The sequence below is a fragment of the Thunnus albacares genome, chromosome 6 (assembly GCF_914725855.1).
Source record: "Thunnus albacares chromosome 6, fThuAlb1.1, whole genome shotgun sequence".
NCBI lineage: Eukaryota > Metazoa > Chordata > Actinopteri > Scombriformes > Scombridae > Thunnus > Thunnus albacares.
The window spans coordinates 2,996,924-3,022,500 of NC_058111.1; the positions used below are offsets into that span (position 1 = coordinate 2,996,924).

At 41.2% G+C, this 25,577-nt stretch overlaps 2 protein-coding genes across 4 annotated transcripts in view; one reads left to right on the forward strand and one right to left on the reverse strand.

Annotated features, from left to right (window-relative positions):
• The first annotated feature begins 2,220 nt into the window (after positions 1–2,220).
• Positions 2,221–12,024, forward strand: LOC122984421 (myosin-13-like). Of its 2 annotated transcripts, XM_044354869.1 has the most exons (3): positions 2,221–3,827; positions 8,697–8,764; positions 11,640–12,024. In XM_044354869.1, the coding sequence occupies exons 1-3, from the start codon at positions 2,510–2,512 to the stop codon at positions 11,697–11,699; spliced, it is 1,446 nt and encodes a 481-aa protein (XP_044210804.1). In that variant the 5' UTR covers positions 2,221–2,509; the 3' UTR covers positions 11,700–12,024. The 2 variants fall into 2 exon arrangements, with proteins under 2 accessions (XP_044210804.1, XP_044210803.1); XM_044354868.1 differs by lacking the exon at positions 11,640–12,024 and having other exon boundaries at positions 8,697–9,652.
• The window catches only part of LOC122984423 (solute carrier family 35 member F2-like), a 29,516-nt gene continuing 10,294 nt past the window's right edge, over positions 6,356–25,577 (reverse strand). Inside the window, exon 9 of one of the 2 annotated variants that reach the window (XM_044354871.1) lies at positions 6,356–6,982. In XM_044354871.1, the coding sequence (XP_044210806.1) occupies positions 6,952–6,982 (31 nt within the window). In that variant the 3' untranslated portion in view covers positions 6,356–6,951. Of the gene's footprint in view, positions 6,983–25,198 lie in introns of those variants that run through there. The other variant, XM_044354873.1, reaches the window with a different exon arrangement.

Sequence of the window (25,577 nt, forward strand, 5' to 3'; positions counted from 1 at the left end):
ACATGAATACTTCATCTCCATGAAAGAAAGAAGAAGACATTAGATAACGTGAGCCAGATACAGCTTCTCTCTCTCTGTCTCTTTGGTTGCTAATTTCATCTCTGATGGTTAAATGTCTCTGTGTGGCTTTTTTTGTGTTTTTTTTATCTCCTTAACAAGAATGCAGCAGAGATCATATAATGTGTTGTGGGTAACGTTAGTTTGCTTGTTGAAGTTACAGTGAGCTGTCTGGACTCACTCATTCATTCGTTTTTAATTGAGTGGTTGTTCAGTCACCTGTGAATGAGTGCAGGAGGTCTGGCTGCTTGCTTCTGACAGTTTCTTTAGTTCGTTTTTAAACTGAGTCATATATTGAGTAATAAGCTTAAAGTAACTGGAATAACAAGTGTTAACTAGTGGAGTAACGGATTGTAGTTGATCTGTGATTCATACGGATCGTCCCCCACAGTTCGGCAGGCATATGAACTGCGGATTAATTGCCAAATTTAATGTGTCATTTAACACAAAGTAAACAAACTGCTGTAAGTACAAGTCATGGACAGACAGCATGTTGCTAACATTAACAGGGATTTTGAAGAGTAACGATCAAACCAGCATCTAACGGGTCTGATGTGACATTTGAGTTGTTTACCTGCTGTTTAATGTGCTGCAGCTGAGCAGCTAATTAGCATCTAGCTGCTAACTGACGTTAGCGGTGAATGTTTGTTATCATCAAGTTTTGATGATGTGGACAGAGGCTGTTTCATTCACTGTCTAAAAGAGGAAGGTTTCATGCCTCATATTGCAATAACTGAGCATTGGATATTTTATTTTATTTAAACATTGGACATCTTAAATGTTGTTTTCATTTAAGACCATGGGCAAAAGTTCCTTGCCGTTTCAGTGTGTTACAGAATAAATGGAAAACAAAGTTTTATTTGTCTCCCCCCTTTTTTTCCGCTGATCCTAATAATGATTTGATCCGTGACTCAAATCCGTGATAAGATCCGTACCGTGAGTTTTGTGTTCACGTTAACACCCCTAGTGTTACCATGTCAGCTTTATAGACTTTTTTTTTGTATATCGTACATATAGATAAGAGTGTGTAAGTCATGTATTTGATACTTGAATTAATACTTTCTGATGTGAACCTACACTTTTTGATCTGTAATGTTTTTAGTGTTCAATCTTTCTTGTATTAAGCACTGATCTGTTCCTGTATCACATTATAAGCTTTGTGCTACTTTATATATTTCTGAAAATATATAGGAAACACGTGTAAATCATGTGATATGTTGTCTGTTTTTGATGAGAGCATAAATTTGTCACAATAGAACAATACTATAAATTTGAATTTCACTTTGTTGGTAAAATGACACATTTGAACCACTCCATGGCTAAAATGAGCACTTCTTTGTTTAGACACAGTATGTATATGTTAAATGTCTTTAAAGAAGCAGCCTTATCCCCACTCCACACCAGGCCTGGAATTAAATCATTTTTAAGGCAAGGCCACTTTGGCCTTTGATAAATAGATTTTGTCAACTCCGTCAAAAAACTATTAAATATACATGAAGACATTATTATTGACATTCAGTATATCACCGAATAGCTGATAAAAAGTCTCAAAGCCTGTGGCCTTAACAAACTGTATTAACTCAACTTTTAGAACATTTTATTTGACTTGTTTACAGCAATTGACATGCCTTCAATTTCACAATATTCAAAATTATTACATAGATTGATACGCTCCGCTGTAACATTTATGGGGCTGGAACAGTGGCGGTTAAATTTGGCATTGAAAATAAAATTTGACATTGAAAACAAAACCTGGACTGAAAAGGGAACACTTTTATTAGACAAGGTTGTATTGACACTGAAAAATCTTCCACTAAAAAATTAATTTTAAGAATTCTGATATATAATTCCTTTTGGAAGATAAATGTTTGTTTCAGATGAGATCTAATAATTGTAGCTGCCACATTAGTTTGTCTGAATGTAAAGTGAAGCTTCATGTTTTAACTGATTTAATTTATTTTAAGTCTTTTCACCATAATTACTCCAGTAGGCATCCTTAAGTACATGAGTATTGTTGAGTACATCCTCACATACACACACGCACACACACATACACACACACGCACACACATACACACACACACACAAACACACGCACGCACACACACATACAGACACACACACAAACACACGCACGCACACACACATACAGACACACACACACTCTGTGACATCACAGAATGGGATAGAATGTTATTCCTTTGATGCATCATGGAATGGTGTGATGATGTCATCCCCTTTGATACTTTGATGTGTGTATGAGATCAAAGGATCAAAGACTGATCAGTTTTCTTGAAGATAGATATACGGGTTCAGACTTTATTCATCCTGCGGGAAATTTAGGCACCCAGTAGCTTATACAACGCATACAAAACACCAATACACACAAGAATTAGCACCTAATCTATTCTAATCTATTGATAAATCAGAGTGTTTTGAACTGATCAGTGCAATGGAGAAAACAATGAAGAAAACAATGAGGAAATCAATGGAGAAATCAATGAAGAAGCCAATGGAGCAACCAATGATAGAAGGAAAGAAAGAGGAAGTTGTTCCAGTCAAAATCCTTGAATGGCAAGTGGACAGACAACTATCACTCCATGAAAAGGACAGAAAATTCTGGCTGAATGAAGTGGAGGCCAAAAGCAAAAGAATAGACGTTCTTGAGGCTAAAGTCTCAGCTCTAGAAAAGGAATTGGCGACTTCCAACAAAGACAGGGACGAGTTTGAAGAACAGTTAAAGATCACCCAAAAGCACGTTAAAGCCCTTTTAAAAAACGCTACTGTCACTGATGAAAAAAACAAGCATGAAGAGAAAAGGCTGAATAAATCTCTGGCAGGACTTCAAAAGCAGTTGACTGTTACGCGGGAACGTTATGAGAAAACTATTAAAGACCTGACAGAGCAGCATGAAAAGAGGGAAGCCAGCATGCAAGCAAAGTTCCAGAAGAGACAGGCACTTTATGAAGATGAAACAAATAGGAAGATGCAAGAAGATATGGAAAAACATCAGTCCGAGGTGGAAAATTTGAAGGACGCGAACAATAAGTGTGAGCGGGAAATTAAACAATTAAATCAGTTATTAGATGTCATAGACAAAAGGCATGAAGAGGCTTTTCAGAAACAAGAGGACAGACAACAGAAGGAGACGGAGACAGTCAAAGCTAAACATTTCAAAGACTGCATAGCATTGAAAGTGAAGATAATGTCGCTGGTTGAGAAAATCAAAGAACTAGAGAATAGGGAAGATCTGACTCGTAAATTGAATGCAGCGCATGAGGCTATTCAAAATTCAAAATACATCATTAAAAAGAAAAATCAGGAGATAGAACGTTTAATTTCGGAAAAGAAAGAAGCACAAGAGAACTTTTCTAGCGAAAGGGACAACAATGCTGTCCTACAAGCAACATTAAACGACCTGCAGGAGAAACACGACTCTCTGAAGACCATGCTAACGTACGAGCAGACGATGCTGAAAGACACAAGAGAAGACCTCAATGGGGCCAGACAAAAAAATCGCATCTTAAATGATCAAAACCAGCTCCTCCGTTACAAAGTGGCGGCCCATGAACCACAGCTTGAAAAGACTAAATTTACGACGAAAGATCTGCAGACGTATCAGCTACGATTCAAGGAGGATTTACAGGCATGCTTACCTTTTCTCGATAAGCCCAAGAAATTAAGAAACAGAGTCATTCTCCTCAAAAGATGCTACTTAGACGGCGATGATAGACTGCCAATGGATGAAAACACTCGATTGGCCTATCAACATCAGATTGAATGTTTAAAGAAAAAGCTTGCTAGCACTCTAGAGGTCAACAAGTCTCTTTCCAACGAAGTAAGAAATCGTGAAATGCGGATACAGAGCAATGCTAAAACTGCACACGAGGAAAGGGCCGCTTTAATTGGACATATAAATGAAATGGTTGAGAAGCACAAACCACAGAAAGCAAAATCAACCAGTAACCTAGGCCGTGTCCCAGTTAAATTGCCACCTATTAAAAAGCCTCATCCTCCTACAGAACAGCAGCAGCACTTTTTAAGCTCAGAGCTCAGACGGCTCAGCAGTTAGCACAGTGGCCTCATATCCCGCCTTCCACATGCCCACATTCAACCATTAATGGTCAATGCAAAAGCATTCATGAATATAAAAAATGCAGATAATTGGGCTCCCAGTAGAAACCTGCTGAACAACTGAAGCTTAAGTTATCAGAGAAACAAGCTGAGCAAACGTTAGCAGCAGCTGGGCTAGCAGCCCCTACCGGACGTCCTGTGCCAGCTGAACAGCTTCAGAGAAACACTGATTTTTAATGTAAAACTGCTTTATTCAGTGTTTTTACTGGTTTTAATCACCGGGTCCGTTTGTTTGGAAAGGAGGAGTAATAACTTCCAAGTGTGACGTTAGCATGCGGTGACTTTCATATATCGTGTTCCTGAGAGACGTACTTTCTGAAGCAATAAATGGATGTTTGAAAGTAATAACCATTTATATAAATAAATATATATACAAATTCAAACAACCCAACCCATTTACACAGTTAGGGTAAACGTCCCTAGTAAGCCCACCAAATCCACTTTTCAGACATTTTTCATATATAATGCCCCAATTTAAGTGAGAACATTTTTGTTAAAATGAAAGTCTAATCTCTCATTTGAAGTGTCAACAATTCATTTATTCCAATTTCTAATGTTTTTAATGTTTAATTTGTCAAAATATGGCAAAAGTCCGGTATGGGCTTAATGGGTACCTAACGTACCCTTTAAGCCCATGGGTGTTCCAAATAGGCCCACTTCATGATTTGTTGATAAATAAATATATATATTAAAAAATCTTAAGAATACAAACTTGTTCTATTCAAATCTGTAAACTCTTAGCTCTCAATAGCTATTTTCATTTTGTCTCCACTTCATTCCTATGGCCTGTAAATGGCATTTGAAATGGGCGTGACCAGCCATTTTGCTATGTTGTCAACACAGAAAAAGCTAAACTTACAACATGTCCTCTTTGGAATGTAGCCAAAAAACTATTCATGAACAAAATTAAAACTATAGTGGAAATTATTCTCAAATACTTCATCTTTCAATATGTGTTGTCATTTTGTCTGTATCTCTATCCTATGGTGTGCTGTTGGCTTTTGAAATTGGCCAAAATTTCTGGTTCAGCCAGCTGGTTGAAAGTACGAAGATGTTTTTATGAAGATTTCTGAAGACCAACTGACTGGAAAAACAGCTTGCAGATTCAACACTAATGTTCTAGGGATGGTAAATGAGTCAATTTCAGGATTTACAATTAAACAATAAATTTAACTGATTTTCGAATGTTAATCACGTTTAGGCTAATAGTTTGAAAACCTTGTAAGAACACATTTTAAAACCATTTATGTGTGTGTATGTGTATGTGTGGGGATGTATGTGTGGGGATGTGTGTGTGTGTGGGGATGTATGTGTGTGTATGTATGTGTGTATGTGGGGATGTATGTGTGTGTATGTATGTGTGTATGTGGGGATGTATGTGTGTGTATGTGTGTGTGTGTGTGGGGATGTATGTGTGTGTGTATATATGTGTATGTGTGTTTGTGTGTGTGTGTATGTATGTATGTGTGTGTGTGTGTGTGTGTGTGTGTGGGGATGTATGTGTGTATGTATGTGTGTATGTGGGGATGTATGTGTGTGTATGTGTGTGTGGGGGGGGGGATGTATGTGTGTGTGTGTGTGTGTGTGGGGATGTATGTGTGTGTGTATATATGTGTATGTGTGTTTATGTGTGTGTGTGTATGTGTATGTGTGTGTATGTGTGTATGTATGTATGGATGTGTGTGTGTGTGGGGATGTGTGTGTGTGTGTGTGTGTGTGTGTGTGTGTGTGTGTGTGTGTGTATATGTGTGTGGTATTTTTGATTTTCACTGATCAGTTGTCCCAAACAGCTGCTCTTGATTGCGGCTAAAACAAGACGACAACTATGTGATTCATACAACATGTTTATTTATGATGATATAATTATTATTCTTTAGTCCTTCATGCAAAGTATTTGATGTGCTTTGTTTGGTTAAATGCATTGAAAAACAATATACAGCCGGTGGATGAAAGGACTGTTTGCTGCCTTCTTTGGGGGTAAAATTATGACACACTATAGAAGAAAAGCACAAGAGTTTGAAAATGTGTGGGATTCATTTATGGACTTCCATCGAAACAACAGCTACTGATACAACAACATCATAACAACAACAACAGCTACTGATACAACAACATCATAACAACAACAACAGCTACTGATACAACATCATGACAACAACAACAGCTACTGATACAACAACATCATGACAACAACAGCTACTGATACAACAACATCATAACAACAACAACAGCTACTGATACAACAACATCATGACAACAACAACAGCTACTGATACAACAACATCATAACAACAACAACAGCTACTGATACAACAACATCATGACAACAACAGCTACTGATGTCGTTCCAGGAAGAGCCGTGTCCCACTAAAAATACAAGTTTGTTCTCTGTATTTCTATATAAAAGCAAAACTCAATAAATAAATGTGTTTAAAAAATATTCAACCTAATGGCCTTTTGTGTTAGAGCTCACATTTTAGTGCTGTGTCCAACGGCAACAACATCTTCATCATCTCTTCTTCCTCCGAGGCTCTGTGATGGCCCTGAAGCTCTCCTCCTCCTCCTCCTCCTCCTCCTCCTCCTCAGCCGTGATCCTCACTGCCACTTCCTGTTTGGTGATGTCACTCTGATTGGCCACAGGATTGTCATAGAAACCTCCCTCACAGATGGAAGAGGAAGAGGAGGAGGAGGTGATGGCGGGATCTGTGCCCTCAGTGGGTGTTGGCACGGCGTTGAAGGTGATGAAGCCAATGAGGATGACTACCAGTGAGACCAGGTAGAGTCCAGAGAACTGAAGCAGAACAGAGTGAACGGGTGAAATCTACGTTCAATTAATTATATGAACAAAGTAAAAGTACATAAGTATTACTTACCTAAGTACTCTGACTGATATATTATTATATATGACATCATTCGATTATTAATAGTGAAGCATCAGTGTTAGAGCAGCATGTTACTGTTGTAGCTGCTGGAGGTGGAGCTAGTTTACACTACTTTATATACAGTTAGCTAGTTTAGTCCAGTGGTTCCCAACCTAGGGGTCGGGCCCCTCCAAAGGGTCAGCAGTGTGTGTGTGTGGTCCAGTTATTCCTCATGTTGTGGGGACTCGCCTCCTTTACGGAGACAAAAAGCAAGTCCCCTTAACGTAAAATCATTAATTTTAGGGTGAAACCTTGGATTAAAATTAAGGTTAGTTTAGGGTTATGTTAAGGTTAGGGAAAGGGTGTGTGTGTGTGTGTGTGTGTGTATGTATGTGTGTGTGTGTGTGTGGGGATGTGTGTGTGTGTGTATGTATGTATGTGTGTGTGGGGATGTGTGTGTGTATGTATGTGTGTGTGGGGATGTGTGTGTGTGTGTGTGTGTGTGTGTGTGAGAGAGAGAGGGAGGAGGTAAGAGTATGTGTAAGTGTATATGTGTGTGTGTGTGTGTGTGTATGAGTCACAAGATGGCCGACGTGGATCACGTGACGATACAAGTGACTCAAGATGGCGCGGCTTCCGGGGGAAGTCGCGTCACGTTAGGACAACCGGCGGAAGACGCCGCAGAGTTCCAGTTAACAATAGCAGATAGCGCCGACCGGTGGTCGGTGGCGTTTCTGCACTCACGTGTCTGATAGCGGGTAACAAAGGGGCAAGACGGCGCTATGGCCCTCTGTTATCTGACTATCAGATGTGTGGAAAACGTGCGTAGTTAGGCGGGTGTGCAAGTGTATGTGCGTGTGTGTGTTAGTAAGGGAAGGAAAGAGAGGAAAGGAGATCGACTCTCGGTCCCGCGACCGTGAGGGGAGAGTAGCGGTTGCTTTGTCTACAGAGAGCGGGAGTACGGACGGTAGTCGGTACGCACGTTGTCTGGTTGTGGACCGACAAAGCGACTTACTTTCCACTTGCGGTGGCACACACAGGAATCCCGAACGGGATAACACAAACAGTTTAGCGTGGTGAACACAAACTAAACAGGCAGCAACTTAAAACATACACTCCTCAGAGTACAGCAGCAAACAGGACTCGGTGGTCCGTTAAACACACAAAACAATACAAGCACTAAGCTCATAAACACACAACTCTAATACTATCTCTGCCCAGACAACCTCTTACTTGTGTCGCTCTCCGGAGCGAACCGATGTGTGTGGAAAAGTCCGTTAGTGAAATCCAGCAGCGGGTCCTCCGGTGCGTGATGCTGGCAGAACCGTCCTGGTTTCCCGGGAATGACGGCGCTGGTTCCTCGGTGGGGCAGCGAAGAACGCAGGGTGGTCGACTCAGTCGGTAGACAGCGGGGCGTAGAAGTTATCCGCGTCTCCGTGGAGAAAATCCTTTCTCCCTTCTGCAGGTATCGGGTGAGAGTGCTGGGTTGCAAACAGCAGTCTCTCGCGGATCCGGTAACGTTACCGTGTTCGGATGAACACGGGTCGAGGTCTCGTCTTGTCCAGCGAGGGGAGATACTCCAAAAGAAAAGGGGGAATAGCACACGTGTACAAGTCCCTTTCGTTGGCGATCCAGGTGATCAACATCAGATTGACTGTTTAAAGAAAAAGCTTGCTAGCACTCTAGAGGTCAACAAGGCTCTCTCCAACGAAGTAAGAAATCGTGAAATGCGGATACAGAGCAATGCTAAAACTGCACACGAGGAAAGGGCTGCTTTAATTGGACATATAAATAAAATGGTTGAGAAGCACAAACCACAGAAAGCAAAATCAACCAGTAACCTAGGCTGTGTCCCAGTTAAATTGCCACCTATTAAAAAGCCTCATCCTCCTACAGAACAGCAGCAGCACTTTTTAAGCTCAGAGCTCAGACGGCTCAGCAGTTAGCACAGTGGCCTCATATCCCGCCTTCCACATGCCCACATTCAACCATTAATGGTCAATGCCCATTGATGCCCATTCAATGCCCATTCACAGTCCAGGTTTGTAAGACATTTGAGTACATAAATCTCATTTCCATAAATATACATTAATATAGAAATAACTAGACAAAACAAACAAACAAAAAATAAACACAATTTACTGCATTAACCTTGTTAGAATAAAACTTGTCTTCCTTCTGTTACTCTCCCTTTCATTTTACTTTAAGTAACTAACTATGAACATTTGTACAAACAATGTCACACACACTCATAAATCCATGGAAATCCTCTCCTTATATCACAGTAGTAGTCCATTGGAGATGGCAATTTCCATTAAATCAGGTCAGGTCTCCGTGAGCTCATGTACTTTTAACCACATTCGCCTAAAGGAGGAGACCTGCAGATAATTGGGCTCCCAGTAGAAACCTGCTGAACAACTGAAGCTTACGTTATCACAGAAACAAGCTGAGCAAACGTTAGCAGCAGCTGGGCTAGCAGCCCCTACCGGACGTCCTGTGCCAGCTGAACAGCTTCAGAGAAACACGGATTTTTAACGTGAAACAGCTTTATTCAGTATTTTTACTGTTTTAATCCCTGTGTACATTTTTTTTTTTTTTTGAAAGGAGGAGACCTCTGCAGATAATTGGGCTCCCAGTAGAAACCTGCTGAACAACTGAAGCTTACGTTATCACAGAAACAAGCTGAGCAAACGTTAGCAGCAGCTGGGCTAGCAGCCCCTACCAGACGTCCTGTGCCAGCTGAACAGCTTCAGAGAAACACGGATTTTTAATGTAAAACTGCTTTATTCAGTGTTTTTACTGGTTTTAATCACCGGGTCCGTTTGTTTGGAGAGGAGGAGACTGGTAATTCAGCTCCCGGTAAAAACATCCTGAATGATTAACACTGGAGTAATCTCTGTACTACTGCCTCCAGCAGCACACAGAGGGAACCACACTGTGGCCTAGCAGTGCCAGCCAAACATTGTCAGAAAAACATTGATTTTTTACGTGAAACAGCTTTATTCAGTATTTTTACTGTTTTAATCCCCGTGTACATTTTTTTTTTTGGAAAGGAGGAGACCTCTGCAGATAATTGGGCTCCCAATAGAAACCTGCTGTAGGAATGAGAAGCACACAAAGACGAAGAATAAAATAAAAAGAAAAGAATTAGCCGGACACTGTCCCTGTCCCGCTAATTCGAAATGTCCTCATAGTGTCTGTATGTTTTCAGGTGAAATGAGCTTGAGGAGAAAAGGCCGAATAAATCTCTGGCAGGACTCAAGCAGCAGTTGACTACTGAACACTGTGAGAAAAGATCTGACACAGCAGCATGGAGGAGTGAATCCAGCATGCAAGCAGACTTCCAGAAGAGACTGGCAGTGTGTCAAGATGAAATGAATAGGAAGTTGCAAGATGAGATGGACAAACATCAGTCCGAGTTGGACAATTTGAAGTGAAAGATAAGTGTGAGGAGGAAATCTAAATCAGACGTTAGAAAACACTGAAAGAGCATGAAAAGGCTCTTGAGGCACAAGAGCACAAACAACAGAGGGAGAGGGAGAAAGTCAAATCTAAACATTTCAATGACTGCATAGAACTGAAAGTGAAGATAAGGAGGCTGCTTGAGACAATCAAACAACTAGAGATCTGACTCCTAAATTGAATGTAGCGCATAAGACTATCCAAAATTCAGCGAAGTAAGAAATCGTGAATTGCGGGTACAGAGTACTGCTAAACGTAAATTCAACCAGTAACCCAGACCGTGTCCCAGTTCATTTCTCACCTATTAATCAGCCTCATTCTCCTACAGAACAGCAGCAGCGCTTTTTAAGCTCAGAGCTCAGACGGCTCAGCAGTTAGCACAGTGGCCTCTTAGAAGGTTCTATTCTACTCTATTGATAAATCAGAGTGTTTTGAACTGATCAGTGCAATGGAGAAAACAATGAAGAAACCAATGGAGAAACCAATGAAGAAACCAATGGAGAAACCAATGAAGAAGCCAATGGAGAAACCAATGATAGAAGGAAAGAAAGAGGAACTTGTTCCAGTCGAAATCCTTGAATGGCAAGTGCAGGAGAAATTCGACTCTCTGAAGACCATGCTCACGAACGAGCAGACGATGCTGAAAGACACAAAAGAAGACCTCAATGGGGCCAGACAAAAAAATCGCATCTTAAATGATCGAAACCAGCTCCTCCGTTACAAAGTGGCGGCCCATGAACCACAGCTTGAAAAGACTAAATTTACGACGAAAGATCTGCAGACGTATCAGCTACGATTCAAGGAGGATTTAGAGGCATGCTTACCTTTTCTCGATAAGCCCAAGAAATTAAGAAACAGAGTCATTCTTCTCAAAAGATGCTACCTAGATGGCGATGATAGACTGCCAATGGATGAAAACACTCGATTGGCCTATCAACATCAGATTGACTGTTTAAAGAAAAAGCTTGCTAGCACTCTAGAGGTCAACAAGGCTCTTTCCAACAAAGTAAGAATATCAAATTCAAACAACTCCAAGATTCTCCCAACCTTAAGAGCTGCACAGTCTGTTCATAGATCACCTGTCTACCCCCCTGATTGTTTTTCATTTTCTGTCTTCTTCCTTAGAAACCTCAAAAAGGAGGAGCTGGTCACCTGAGGAGGTACAGGCTGTGGAAAAGACACTAATGGCCTTCATAGGAGCTGGTACAGTACCAGGAATGTTGGATTGTGTTGCCTGCATTACAGCTTCACCAAAAGCACTTAAAAAACGAAGCTGGATGGCGGTAAAGTACTATGTTAAAACCCGTATCACTGAGATTCAGCGTGAAAGTGCAAGAAAAACGAACTGAGAAGACTGCGGTTCTTTCACGTTCTTAAATGTGTGGATACATGTGTTTCTTTCTGCACTTGTTCTCAATTATGGTGATAATTATGATGCTCTTTGCTCTTGTTCTTACATGAATAACACACAGAAACAGAGTCATTCTTCTTAAAAGATGCTACCTAGACGGCGATGATAGACTGCCAATGGATGAAAACACTCGATTGGCCTATCAACATCAGATTGACTGTTTAAAGAAAAAGCTTGCTAGCACTCTAGAGGTCAACAAGGCTCTTTCCAACAAAGTAAGAATATCAAATTCAAACAACTCCAAGATTCTCCCAACCTTAAGAGCTGCACAGTCTGTTCATAGATCACCTGTCTACCCCCCTGATTGTTTTTCATTTTCTGTCTTCTTCCTTAGAAACCTCAAAAAGGAGGAGCTGGTCACCTGAGGAGGTACAGGCTGTGGAAAAGACACTAATGGCCTTCATAGGAGCTGGTACAGTACCAGGAATGTTGGATTGTGTTGCCTGCATTACAGCTTCACCAAAAGCACTTAAAAAACGAAGCTGGATGGCGGTAAAGTACTATGTTAAAACCCGTATCACTGAGATTCAGCGTGAAAGTGCAAGAAAAACGAACTGAGAAGACTGCGGTTCTTTCACGTTCTTAAATGTGTGGATACATGTGTTTCTTTCTGCACTTGTTCTCAATTATGGTGATAATTATGATGCTCTTTGCTCTTGTTCTTACATGAATAACACACAGAAACAGAGTCATTCTTCTTAAAAGATGCTACCTAGACGGCGATGATAGACTGCCAATGGATGAAAACACTCGATTGGCCTATCAACATCAGATTGACTGTTTAAAGAAAAAGCTTGCTAGCACTCTAGAGGTCAACAAGGCTCTTTCCAACAAAGTAAGAATATCAAATTCAAACAACTCCAAGATTCTCCCAACCTTAAGAGCAGCACAGTCTGTTCATAGATCACCTGTCTACCTGTCTAGCAGCAGCAGAGCCAGGTGAGGCAGCTAGCTTGCTGAGATGCGCTCGATTTAAACACTTACCCGTGCTGGTGGGGAGATCGAACACTGCTAACTAAAGAGCCCGCCCACCTGAACTGCGCGTGTAATACAAATCGAAGCTACTCAAGTGACATTTCCAACCTGAGACAGACTAGCTTACATCTTAAACATTTAGCTGACACACGGAGACTTTCACGCCGTTTTGACGGTTTGCTGTGTGTCAGCTGTCACGATAAAGTGTCAACTTAAAAAATGTAAAATATCTGCCAAAACCGAGGCGCGTGCGCCCCGCAGTCCACTGAATGAATGAACGTGAGCTTAGGGTAGCTAACATGTTAGCTGGCTAATATTAGCATACGTTTTTACTGGAAACTGCAGCATCGGAAACACACAATACCTGAACCTTTCCCACAAAATATTCTGTTAATGTGCTTTCTTAGTCTGGAGAGTTACGACATGTAGTTAGTATCAGTTAGGTTCGTTAATGTAATGTTGTTAATGTTGTGGTTCCTTTATGTATATTGGCTTTTTCGCAGAAACACACACTGACTAGCTGACTAATAATCTAACTGTGTCTGGAAAAGCGTCAGTTGATCACTCAGAGCTGTTAGATAAACGCTGTCACCAGCAGCCAAGGTTTGTTTGGTTTGAAGGTCAGAGCAGCCCTCCTCCCCGCCTTCATCCCACCACCCAGAAACTGCAGCGCAAACACTGTATGAATGACTTGTTGCTTTAAAGATCCCCTCCAGACATATACAAACACTCTGCCTGATACGTTAATGTGTGTCTGATGTAGTTTTTCCACGTTAAAATCCTCAAAACATATGAGTGAAATGTCCAGACATGTTTTAAGATGTGCTGTATACAGAATACTTGAATCATATTGTCTGTCTGTTGTTAAAATTCATGAAATGACATCTACTCCTTCTCTCTCATCGAAAATACAACAAACATTTGGTATTTTTATGCATATCAGGCTTTGGGTACACAGAGCCTGAGCTCATTTTTTTCTGTCAATATTTATATTGATGATTCTCAAACTTCATTTTTTTGTTGTTGTTGTTGTTGTGCAGGGCCAGCCACCTCCTGAGGGAGGTGAAGGTGAGAAGGATGGGGAACAGGCGGGCGACAAGAAGCAGAAGGAGAACACCGCCTACGCTAAGAAGATGGTGCTCCGGCTGGCGGGACTCATGGGACTCGGCGGGGCGGTCAGCATCGTCTACATATTCGGTGAGTGTGTCGATTTCACTCTGTGGCCACAGAAAGTTTGAGAACCTGACAGACTGTAAACTGTCTTTCAAAATCCGCAGGAAGTTGTTATCAGTCTGGTCTTGACATGGCAATGAGTTAAAGAGCCTCCAAACTGATTATTTTGCCGGAAAGACAGTCGGTTTTTAGATATACTGATGTGAGGTGTGCTGATTTTATCTAGAGACTAATGTGCTGTGTCACTCCAAAATATGCCGATTCTGAGACCATGAATTTGTATAAACTAATGAGTCGTTGCAGGATAATTATATGAGATAATGGTGGAAACCTGCTGTCAGTTTATCTGTTCATTCATTGCTGTAATTCAACCGCTGACACCTCAAGGTTGTGACGTCGGAGCGAAGCCACAGCGTGATTATTATGAATGAAACAGGCTTAATTTGATCTCAGAACAGATGCTGCTCTTCCAGAGTGACTGCTAATGTACACAAACTTAAGTCTCTTCATATGTATTTTTGCTTTAAAAAAAACAAACAATTATTCAATTATAAAAATAGTTTCATTTTCTGTCAATCAACTGTTGCAGCTCTAATCCTGAGTAACTGGGGTTTAGTCTCTGTAAAGACTAGTTGCTGTGCAGCTTTTCAAATGTCATTTTTTGTTGATTTTAGTGCTATAAATCATATTATATTCTCCTTTTTTTTTTTGTATTTGTAGCTTCAGAAGTCTCAGAGATTTTAAACCTTTTAGCCAGTAGAGCCGGAACGATTAGTTGATTAGTTGGCAGCTGTTTTGATCGTCATGATGTTTCCAGGTCTCTTAAACGTGGGAATTTAAATTTGAATATATTTGGGTTTTGGACTGTTTATTGGCGCCACTTCCTGTTCTGTGTTTTAGGATGTTGCGGTGGACATTTTTCATCGTTTTCTGACGTTTTTAGAGATCAAACAAATCAATCAATTAATCGAGATATAAACCGTCAGATGTATAAATAAATGAAGTCATCAGTCAGTTTCCAGAATTAAGATGATATATGCAGGTTTTACTGGAAACGTCCGGCTGGGTGGAGACTTTGTCGTGCCATATGGTTTAGGGGATGGATTTTGATTGGCTGTCAGTGTTTTGCTCTGAAAGTGATTCCCCGCTGTCGTCATAGTTACAGTTGCGGTGTGGACTCCACCATCCACTTGAGTCAGAATGATTTTTAAACCTACATATTTCTTGTTTTTGTTGTGGCCGGCCCTTTAATGTCTCTATGTAAGGCTTAAGGCACATTTTTACATCCAGCATCTAACTGGTGCAACTGGCCCTGGGTGTTGATTGGTTTATCGCCCTCTGCTTCCTGCTTAGAGGGACGACCCTCAGATGGGCGGAGCTAGCAGCTGTCAGTCAGAGTTGAGCAGCCCGTCTTCAGAGAAGAGTCAGACTGAGGACGATAAAGAGGGATATTTCATCTGTTTGTAGAAAATATACATGTGATCGGTAAAGTTAGTTTTTCCCCAGTCAGCTGCGGCGGGAACGGAGCAGCCAGAATTTTAAAACAACCAGTAAGTCACCAGCGTTTCCCAGCAGCTCAGTGGGACACCAGGACACCGACAAACCAACCAACCATCTGCTGGGTTCATGAAGTCTCTTATTTCTCCACATCCAGGCTTTTAAATGACCCTGCTGCTTTATTTGTTATTATTCTGCAACAAAGCAGCATTTGGAATATTTGCTGTTTCCTATAAAGTCGGAGGAACGGAGGAACAACCAGATTTAATCAAATGATGAAGGCACCGTTAGTCTTCATCCTTGATTTTGCAGCCACAGTTTTTTTGGGGAGATGATGTCACAGAAGACGGATATATACATTTTTATTTTTATACATATTTCTGTTGGAATTTAACTTTTACTTTCTCCTGTTTTTTGTTTTTTTTTCATCAGTATCACGGAATAATTCTGTCGCACATCTGGATTACTGAATGGGAATATGCTCTTGATAATTTTTGGATTTAATCTCGGTCTCTGCCGTGCGGATTAGTCTTTGCTGATACTCGGGGGGAAGATACCGGATTATAAACTGCTCTGGGAATGTATGCGGTTACACCTTTTGTGTGTCTGGTTTCCCAGCAGATAGGTTTGTGACATACAGTTCAGGTTTTTTTGGGGGGGGGGGGGGGGGTGACGTGCATTTTTTTTTTAGTATTTGCAGGTGATAAGCTTGAAAAGTTGAGATTAGAAATGTTCCCTTTCATTGAATCTGTCATGCAGCCTCTGAATACCAAAGAAACTTGTATATAAAGAGGCTGGAAACATTTTTAACGTCTTTTTTCTTTTGCAAAAGTTGCAAAAGTCTCTTGTAAATGTGACCAGGGCTGCAACTGATGATTATTTTCATTATTGAATGACCTTTTTAAAGCTCAAGGTTTTGACCGAAACCTGAAGATTTTCAGTTTGTAATGATATAAACAGACAAAAACAACAAATCTGTACTGATACCAAAACAAAACCTCACTTTGACACATATGAATGTGTTTTTCTACAAAAACTTTAATCCTCAAACGTTTTTTTTAAATGTTATATTCTGAACTCAAGCAGTCACTCAAGAGTTTTGTCTAAATAATAATAGAAATACTAATATTAGCAACTATTTTTAATTAAAAGAGTCTATCTATTCAAAGAATAAGTCAACAAGATGAAGAGGTTTACGAGACGTTTGATGTCAGCTTTCAGTGTTATCCAGCTTTTCCCCTGATCGTCCTTCAGGCTAAAGAGCCACATGACTGATAATAAGTCTACAAACAAATGTTGAAGTTTGATCGTGTGTGTGTGTGTGTGTGTGTGTGTGTGTGTGTGTGTGTGTGTAAAACCCTGAATATCATCTTTGACTCATGTTGAAAAGCCTCACAGTCTTCACACGGTGATAAACTGATGTTTTTCTTTCTTTCTTTTTTTAGGCACCAATTCAGTAGACGAGCAAGGAAACCAGGTAGGTTTTTATTGCCACACACACACACACACACACACACACACACACACAGTTCCCCCAGGTGTGATCCCGCACACGTCACCAACAGTATCTATCAGACGCATTGACTCGTCCATTCACATTCGAATAGGAATTCGTTCATGCGTCATGTCGGCACACTTCAGCACGCCTCTTTTCATGTCTTTCCTTTTTTTTGATGTGCGGTGGTGTTTTGTTCACCTCACAGGTAGGAGATCCTCCTCTTCCTGTTGTATAGGATGCCGTAAAAAAAAAAAAAAAAAGGCACACTTCACAGGTCGCCGTGACGTAGACGACGGAGAAGAGGAGGTAGCTGTGTCAGAGGTGTCGGTATGGGAAAGGAAAAAGAAGCACACTTATCTCACCTCTTTCTTCTTTGTCGTGCTTTTAACATAAGAGCGTAGCGACTGGACGGCACACTCGGCAGGTAGCTGAGACGTCTGACATCGACATCAAAGAGACCAGTTACCCCACCTCCACACCCCAACGACTTCCAGTCCTCTCATATATCCCCCCGTACTACTTAAAGGAGCAGTCCGTAACTGCACAATAGAAAAACAAAAGAGCATATTTACCTTTTTATTTCACTCTATTTTATTATTATTATTATTATCATAGCTCTTCATTCTGTTTTATCTATTTTTATCGGCTTGTGAGTGATCTGTGAAGCACTTTGAATTGCATTAACCTGGATGGAAGATGCTATACAAATAAAGTTTACTAACGGTTGCTTCTGCAGTAATTTAATCATCAGAATGATGATGTTTCTCTGTATGGAGAGGACGACTCTCAGCTCTCAGACAGGATGTGTTGTCGGAGGTGTCGTTCTGGGAAGACGGGCCACTTCAAAGGGCACACTTCTCACACATTAGGATCCTTTTGTTGAACCAAACGTCTCAGGACGGCTTCCTGCTAAGTGGCCTTTGTCGTTTTGTGACTTTGAAGCTGTCGGTGTGGGAAAGAAGAAGAGTCGGGAGAAATTATTTTGAATTTCCTTACTTAACTTAAGAAGACCTCCATTCATTTGATGGTCATTTTTATTTCTTTTTGTTAAATATGAAGACCAAGAAGTGTCACTCAAGCTTGACGAGATAACTAAAAATCCGTGCAGGTCTTTGGGAAATGAGTTTTATGGGCAGATTGTCTGGATTAATGATGATTCAGCTGTTTCTGCTCATGATCTTAACACACCAGAGAGGTTAAAATTGGTAGTTTTTATCAAAACGTACAGTGACATGAACTCAGATCAGTCTCCGAAATCCTGGCAGGATTAGAAGGTCACACACACACATCACAGCCCGAGAAGCCGGCTGTGATGTGTGTGTGTGTGTGTGTGTGATGAGGTGTGGATGTGGGAAAGATGGAGACTGTCTTTTGTCTCCGCCACGCCGTTCACTTCCTTACAGCTTCCTTCAAAGGGCACACTTATCTCACCCGGACATCCTGTCAGGGGAGCGTCCAGCTCTCCCAATCGGACGACACACTTGGCGTGTCAGTGCGACGTCCGTCTTGTGCCGCTCGTCAGAGCCTTCAAAAGAGGCCCGCACACTTATCTCACCTGCTCGTCCTCAAACTCCGTCTTCACAAGAGAACATTTGCTAAAAAACGGGACTGCGGCGTGTGGCGGCGCCGTCTGTACTTTACTTCAAAGAAACACTCTCGGTGTCAGCAGTGTGTGTGTGTGTGTGTGTGTGTGTGTGTGTGTGTTAGTGTGTGTGTATGTGTGTGTGTGTGTGTGTGTGTGTGTGTGTGTGTGGTCTTGGGCATCCTGTCCAGCTTCTGCTTTGGTAATAAAGTACCAAGTGCTGCAACTGTAGATTATTTTCTTGATGAATCAATGATTATTTGTGCAGGTTAGAATCAACATGAGTCTGATTATTCTACTTTATTAGTCAACGTTTCTCCGGCTGTCGACTCTCGTCTCTGTTTACAGGAATCCACTGATTTGATTGGCTGAGAAGCATCACATGCTGCTGGTCTGTGAGTTTCCTGTACTGGTGAACCAGTACCGTAAAGGCTAGAAAAGCTGCGCCAGTTAAAATAGAAACTCTAATTCTCTATAATTGATCAGTTATTGATCCTAACAGGACGACGTCTGATCAATCCAAATGATCATTGTTATTGTTTACAGCGCTGTGTGTTAGTGTGTGTTAGTGTGTGTGATGTGTGTGTGTGTGTTAGTGTGTGTGTTAGTGTGTGTTTTGTGTGTGTTAGTGTGTGTTAGTGTGTGTGTTAGTGTGTGTTAGTGTGTGTGTTAGTGTGTGTGATGTGTGTGTGTGTGTTAGTGTGTGTGTTAGTGTGTGTTTTGTGTGTGTTAGTGTGTGTTAGTGTGTGTGTTAGTGTGTGTTAGTGTGTGTGTTAGTGTGTGTGTTAGTGTGTTAGTGTGTGTGTTAGTGTGTGTTAGTGTGTGTGTTAGTGTGTGTTAGTGTGTGTGTTAGTGTGTGTTAGTGTGTGTTAGTGTGTGTGTTAGTGTGTGTGTTAGTGTGTGTTAGTGTGTGTGTTAGTGTGTGTGTTAGTGTGTGTTTTGTGTCGTACTGATAGTTTCTCTTCGTTCTGTTTTTTCTCTCCTGCTGTTTTTAATTTCATGTGTGACTGGTTGAACCCTCCTCTCTCTCTCTCTCTCTCTCTCTCTCTCTCTCTCTCTCTCTCTCTCTCTCTCTCTCTCTCTCTCTCCATCCCAGTCCCATTAACACAGTCATAATGGTAAATCTAATGGCCAGTAAAACTGAGAGCTCAGCTGACTGGACTGAGTGTGTGTGTGTGTGTGTGTGTGTGTGTGTGTGTGTGTGTTACATTTAGTTGAAACTTGTCATGAAAACCTGACTGAGCGCGTCAGAGTTTTTATAACCTGCTGCTGTGTTGCTAGGCAACGCTGTTTGATCTGTGGAGCAGTTGGAGGGTCGGTGCCTTGCTCCAGGGCACATCAGCAGCTCCTCTTCAGACTCAGAGTCACTCGTCTGTTGTGAGATTTAAACAAGTGAAAGTGTGAAATAAACCTGAAATAATCAGATGTTTATATTTCCAGACAATCAGATCAAAACTGATCAGATCTGAAGCTGATCCAGATCATTGATCATTGATCGTTGATGGTCAGACAGATGTTTCTGTGCCTCTCGTGTATCAGAGTAACATTCGAGTCTCACAGTGAATCATCTGTTTCTCTGAAACATAAAGAAAGTCAACCTCGCTCTCTCACTCTCTCTCTCTTTGGGCTTTTCTCATTGGTTCTTCACTTGTCAAATCGAAACATGGCGTCGGGGCGTCGGGGCGGTTTGATGCAACAGGTGAACCTCAGAACGAAGACGTCAGACGCTCTCGGTGTGTTTTGTTTCTGAAACCTGGAACCGAACAGGAAGTTGTTGGTTCAGTTCACAGATTTCAGCTCCGCTCAGCAGCCAGATGTTGTGCAGCTGTAAACCGACATGCAGGTAAACAGTTACAGGTGTTGAGCCGTTAAATATTTACAGCTCGCTCTGCACAGTCAGCAGCCACCGACCTCCGCGTCTCTGCATGTCACATCCAGCTGCTGAGTGTTTCTGAGGGTTAAAGCTTGGTTTTATGTTACAGTTAAGGTTCATTCATTTAAACTTTATTCATACAGGAAGGTCCAATGAAAGCAGAGCGTCCTGTTTCCATGACGACGTGCCGCAGGATGTTTATACTTTAGGTTCAGGTTAAAGGTTAAAGGTCGGTGGAGGCGTCACGTCAGAGAGGGACAAGAACAGAAAGATGTCTGTGATTCGTTCAATTTAATGAACAGCTGCTGCTGTTGTGTCAGAGTGTGAATGAGTGTGTGTGTGTGTGTGTGTGTGTGTGTGTGTGTGAGTGTGTTGTAACGTGTTTGGTAATAAAACTGTTTCATTTATAACTCAGCTCCCCCCCCCCTTTTCTTGTTTCTTCTTCTCCTCTCCTTCCGTTTCCTGTTTCCTCATTTCTACTTTCCTTTCCTCCACTCTCGTTTCTTCTTTTGTTCCCTCATTTCCTCTCTCATTTCCTCCTTATTTCTTCTCCTCTTCTCTTCTGTTCCCTCCTCTCCTTTCCTCTCATTTCCTGTTTCCTCTCTCCTTTCCTCTTCTCCCAGCGTCGTCTCAACTTAAAGAACTCTTTCCTGGAAACACTTTGTTCCTCCATCAGTGTCTGGTGTCCTTCTGCGTCCAGCTCAGCAGGTTTCAGAGATAACTTCCCTCCAGTGTGTTTACTGTTTCAGCGGTTTCAGCAAACCTCACAGTGGAGTCCTGAGTAGCGTTCAACAGCAGCTCTGTTTACTGTCGGCGTTCGGTCAACACGGCGTTCATCATCTCATTACAGCGGCTGCTGCAGTGTTACAACATTTCAGCTTCTACAGGTTTAAACGTCTGATTACTGAACTCGTTGTTCTACACGGACAGATAAACACTGCAGCTGAACATCTGGCTTCAACTAACAATCATCTCCTCATGGATTCATCTGCAGATTATTATTATTGATACATTTGATTTTATTGTATTCAGACAACACATGAAGTGAATTATAGAGGCGGAGTGATTGAAGGTAAAGTCAGTTGAAAGATGTGATGAGATGCAAATTGAAAATGTTTCATCTTAAGCAGCTTTATGAATCTACTTCTTAAATGTAGAGAGACGAGCGGGAAAATGAGAGAAACAGAAACAACAGAAAGAACCAAAGATTCAGTCTGAACACGAACGATCAAATACATGAAGAAAAAACTGACATGTAGGAAGGTTCAGTGTAAACCGTCTGTGCTGCATCCTGACTGTTACTGTTTTCATGTTTTTCGCTGTTAAAGGAAATAAAACTCCTTATTAATCTTCTACTGGTCCTTTATGCAGCCCCTCAGTTCAGCCTCTGTCTGAAACAGGCCGTTTTAGCTCCTGTCTCTTTAAGGCCCCGCCTCCTGATGATGTCATCTTGTCAGGAAATTAAAAAAAAAAAAAAAAAACTCTACCGAAGCGTCAGGGCAGCTGTGACCTGGGCTTCGTCTTACAGGCAGCATTTCTACATACGTTCACCTCAAGATTTAGAACTTTAACCACGTTTAACATCAAAACGAGATACAAATGACAGAAAATCACTAAAAGCAGAATATTTCCTCTTTAACTGACATGAGACCACAGACTGTAAACAATATGGACGTAGTCAGCGTGACGTCACCAGTTGGTTTGTGAACTGCTGTTTTTAAGCCTCGAGTATAGCAATTCGGCCGTCGCCATGTTTGATTTTTGGAGCCAGAAGTGACCATATTTGGACGAGAGGGTGGTGACCACAGCGCTAGCTGCTAGCGTGGTTAGCACAGTACATTTACAATCTATGGTTAACAGTGATAATGCTAATGCTAACTTTCACTAGCGAAAACAGGCCTAAAACCATTTTTAAAAAATTCACTAACTGGAAAAACTGATCATCCGACTCATTGATGGGTCTTTTATTACAACTAAATGCTGAACAAGACTGAGGCGACAACAATGTTACTGAAAACACGTTGTGAAAGTGCAGCAGCTTCGCCTGTAGGCCAAGGTTATATTAAGTAAGCAACGTTGTCGCCATAGTAACGCCTTGTCAACTGAGGTAATAAATGAAGAGAGAAGTTGGGTCATTTTCTCATAGACTTCTACACAATCAGACGTCTTTTTGCAGAGTCGCCCCCTGCTGGCCGATAGAGAGACTGCAGGTTTTGGTCACTTCTGCATTGGCTTCATTTTTCAGCCCCGGAGGTTTCTGCTTGTATGAGACACGTGTGTCACATGACTGCAAACCACATTTAAACCTTAAACAATAAAAAGTGATTGAGAAGAGAGTTTAACATAACTAACAGTCTTAAACTGGAATCAAACCAGTGTCTTTGCAGTTCTGTTCTGTATTTCTGTAGCGACTCTTCCTGCAGCACTTTGTAAGTGTTTTTTTGTGAATGTTAAGTGTGCAGCTGGTGGCTGAAGTGTCCTTTAAAAAGGTCTCAGAGTGGCACTAAAAGCTTAAAAAGTATTGAAGTGTTGAGCTGAGAGCTGCAGAAACACTCAGCAGCTTTATGAGGCTGTTTAACACACAATGAATGTTTTACAGTCTGACAAACTTTAATCTGCTCTCAGCGGAAATCACAAACAGAAAAGTGTCATTTTATTGATCTGCTTTGTTCTCTCACTAACTCGTCTTCCTCAGACGTGTCGGGCAGCGCCGTCGGAGGTCACGGAGGCTCTCAGGGGGAGAGAGGAGGTCTGGGTTCGGTCCTCAGAGATCTGGTCAAACCGGGAGACGAGAACCTGAGAGAGATGAACAAGAAGCTGCAGAACATGTTGGAGGAGCAGCTGACCAAGAACATGCACCTGCAGAAGGTAACGAACGCAAACATACAAGACAAACATGTCAGGATGAAGAAATGTGGTGTTTATATTAATATTTGTAAACCTGCTGTCTTTCTCTGCAGGACTTGGAGGTTTTGTCCCAGGAATTAGTCCGTCTCAGTAAAGAGAACAGTCCTGGAGGTGGTGCGGCCGGGTCAGGATGAGACTATCGCCTGGATCCCGTCCATTCCCCCCCCCCCCAGGTATCATTCACCTCAACTGGAAATGGGGGCTGGGCTTGGACTAACAGAACCAACAACACACATCACACCAGCAAAAGACCAGCATGAGAGGCGACAGTAAACACATCACAAAACAACAGAGCTTTATTTCATCCTCTATGACAGTAAACTGAATATCTTTGAGACTTTTGAGGACGTCAGGTTGGACTCTGGAAAACACTGATCTGCATTTTTCACCATTTTCAGACATTTTATGGACCAAACAACTAATCAATTAATCGAGAAAATAATCAACAGATTATTCATAATGACAACAATCGTTAGTTGCAGCTTTACAAAAGAGAACAGTAAACACATCACCAGAGAAGACAGTGAAAGCATCACCAGAGAAGACAGTGAAAGCATCACCAGAGAAGACAGTAAACTCATAATCAGAGAAGACAGTAAACACATCACCAGAGAAGACAGTAAACACATCATCAGAGAAGACAGTGAACACATCATCAGAGAAGACAGTAAACACATCATCAGAGAAGACAGTGAAAGCATCACCAGAGAAGACAGTGAAAGCATCACCAGAGAAGACAGTGAAAGCATCACCAGAGAAGACAGTAAACACATTCAAATAGAGCAGGTTTAGACCGAACTCTTATATTTACAGAGACCCAACATTTCCCCCATGAGCACCTTTAACGGGAAGAAACCTCAAGCAGAACTGGAATTTGTGTAGCACCTTTCATACAAAAAATGCAGCTCAGTGCTTTACAACAAAAGAAATTACATGCACCAAGTGCTTCACATAAAAAAAGACATAAAAACATATAAATGTACATGACATGGAAGATAAAACCCACTTGATAATATTACTAAACAAGATAAGATAAAATGAAGTGAAAATACAATACATAGAATGTGTACTGCAGAGAATTAATAAGTGAAAACGTGTGTACACAGTCTGTAAATCGGCGCCTCCCTTTTCCCAGCGGACACAGACGCACCACTGGTCTTGAAAAATGAGGACTTGAGACTCGACTTAAGCTACTTGAGACTTGAAAGCCTAAAAACTCGACTTGACTTGAGACTTGAAAGCAAAAAGCCGATGAGACTTGACTTTGTGACCCCTGAATATTGAAAACGCTACACTGTGAATGTACTGTGTCTTTTGGAGCGCTGTCAAACTCTCTCTTAAACTCTTAATAATTAATAACACAGCAGAGATACATCTCCATAAGCAAATGTACACATTTAAATGAGTAGCTCAGTAGTTTTCCCTCCTCTCCAGTAGTTTATATCACTTGATAGACGGAAAGACATAAAAACAGCTCTGTCTGTCAGTGCATTCTGGATAAAACGATCATGAATAATAGATGATAGATTGAATGTTGTGAAGATAATGAAGCTGGGCTGTTAGGATAGTGCTCAAGATACTTAGATTGCTCAAAGTTGTTCAAAAAATTAACTGAACAGGTAATGTTTTTTTAATTTGTACATTATTGAATTACAGAATATTAATGGAAAAGTACCCCCCCCCCCCCCCCCCCCCATTGCATCCCACTTGACCATGAATGAATAAAAAGCATGCTCAGATAAGCAAACTAAAGAAGATACATTACTCTACAAATCTTAAACAATCATGTCAGAGAATATTTTACATCTTTGCTGACCATTCTCTAATGCTGCAGTACGTTTCTGGATAATTGGAGGTATTTTACTTCCAGTCCAAGCAGCCACTGCTTTTCCACTTATTTATGGAACAGTGTTACAGTTAATTATCAGTCTCTTGAGTTGTGAAATTGATCACAGAGAGCATCAAGTGTGCATGTTACATCATCAGTGTGTTGTAATGCCGTTTAAATTCAGACTAATTTAACTAGTTCCAAGAGTCTGCTGATTGATTTTTATATTGTGCTGAAATAATGGAGACCAATGGAAAAATCATTCATATCTCTAAAACACAGCAAATAGAACTGTGATCTAATATGTTTTGTTAAATGG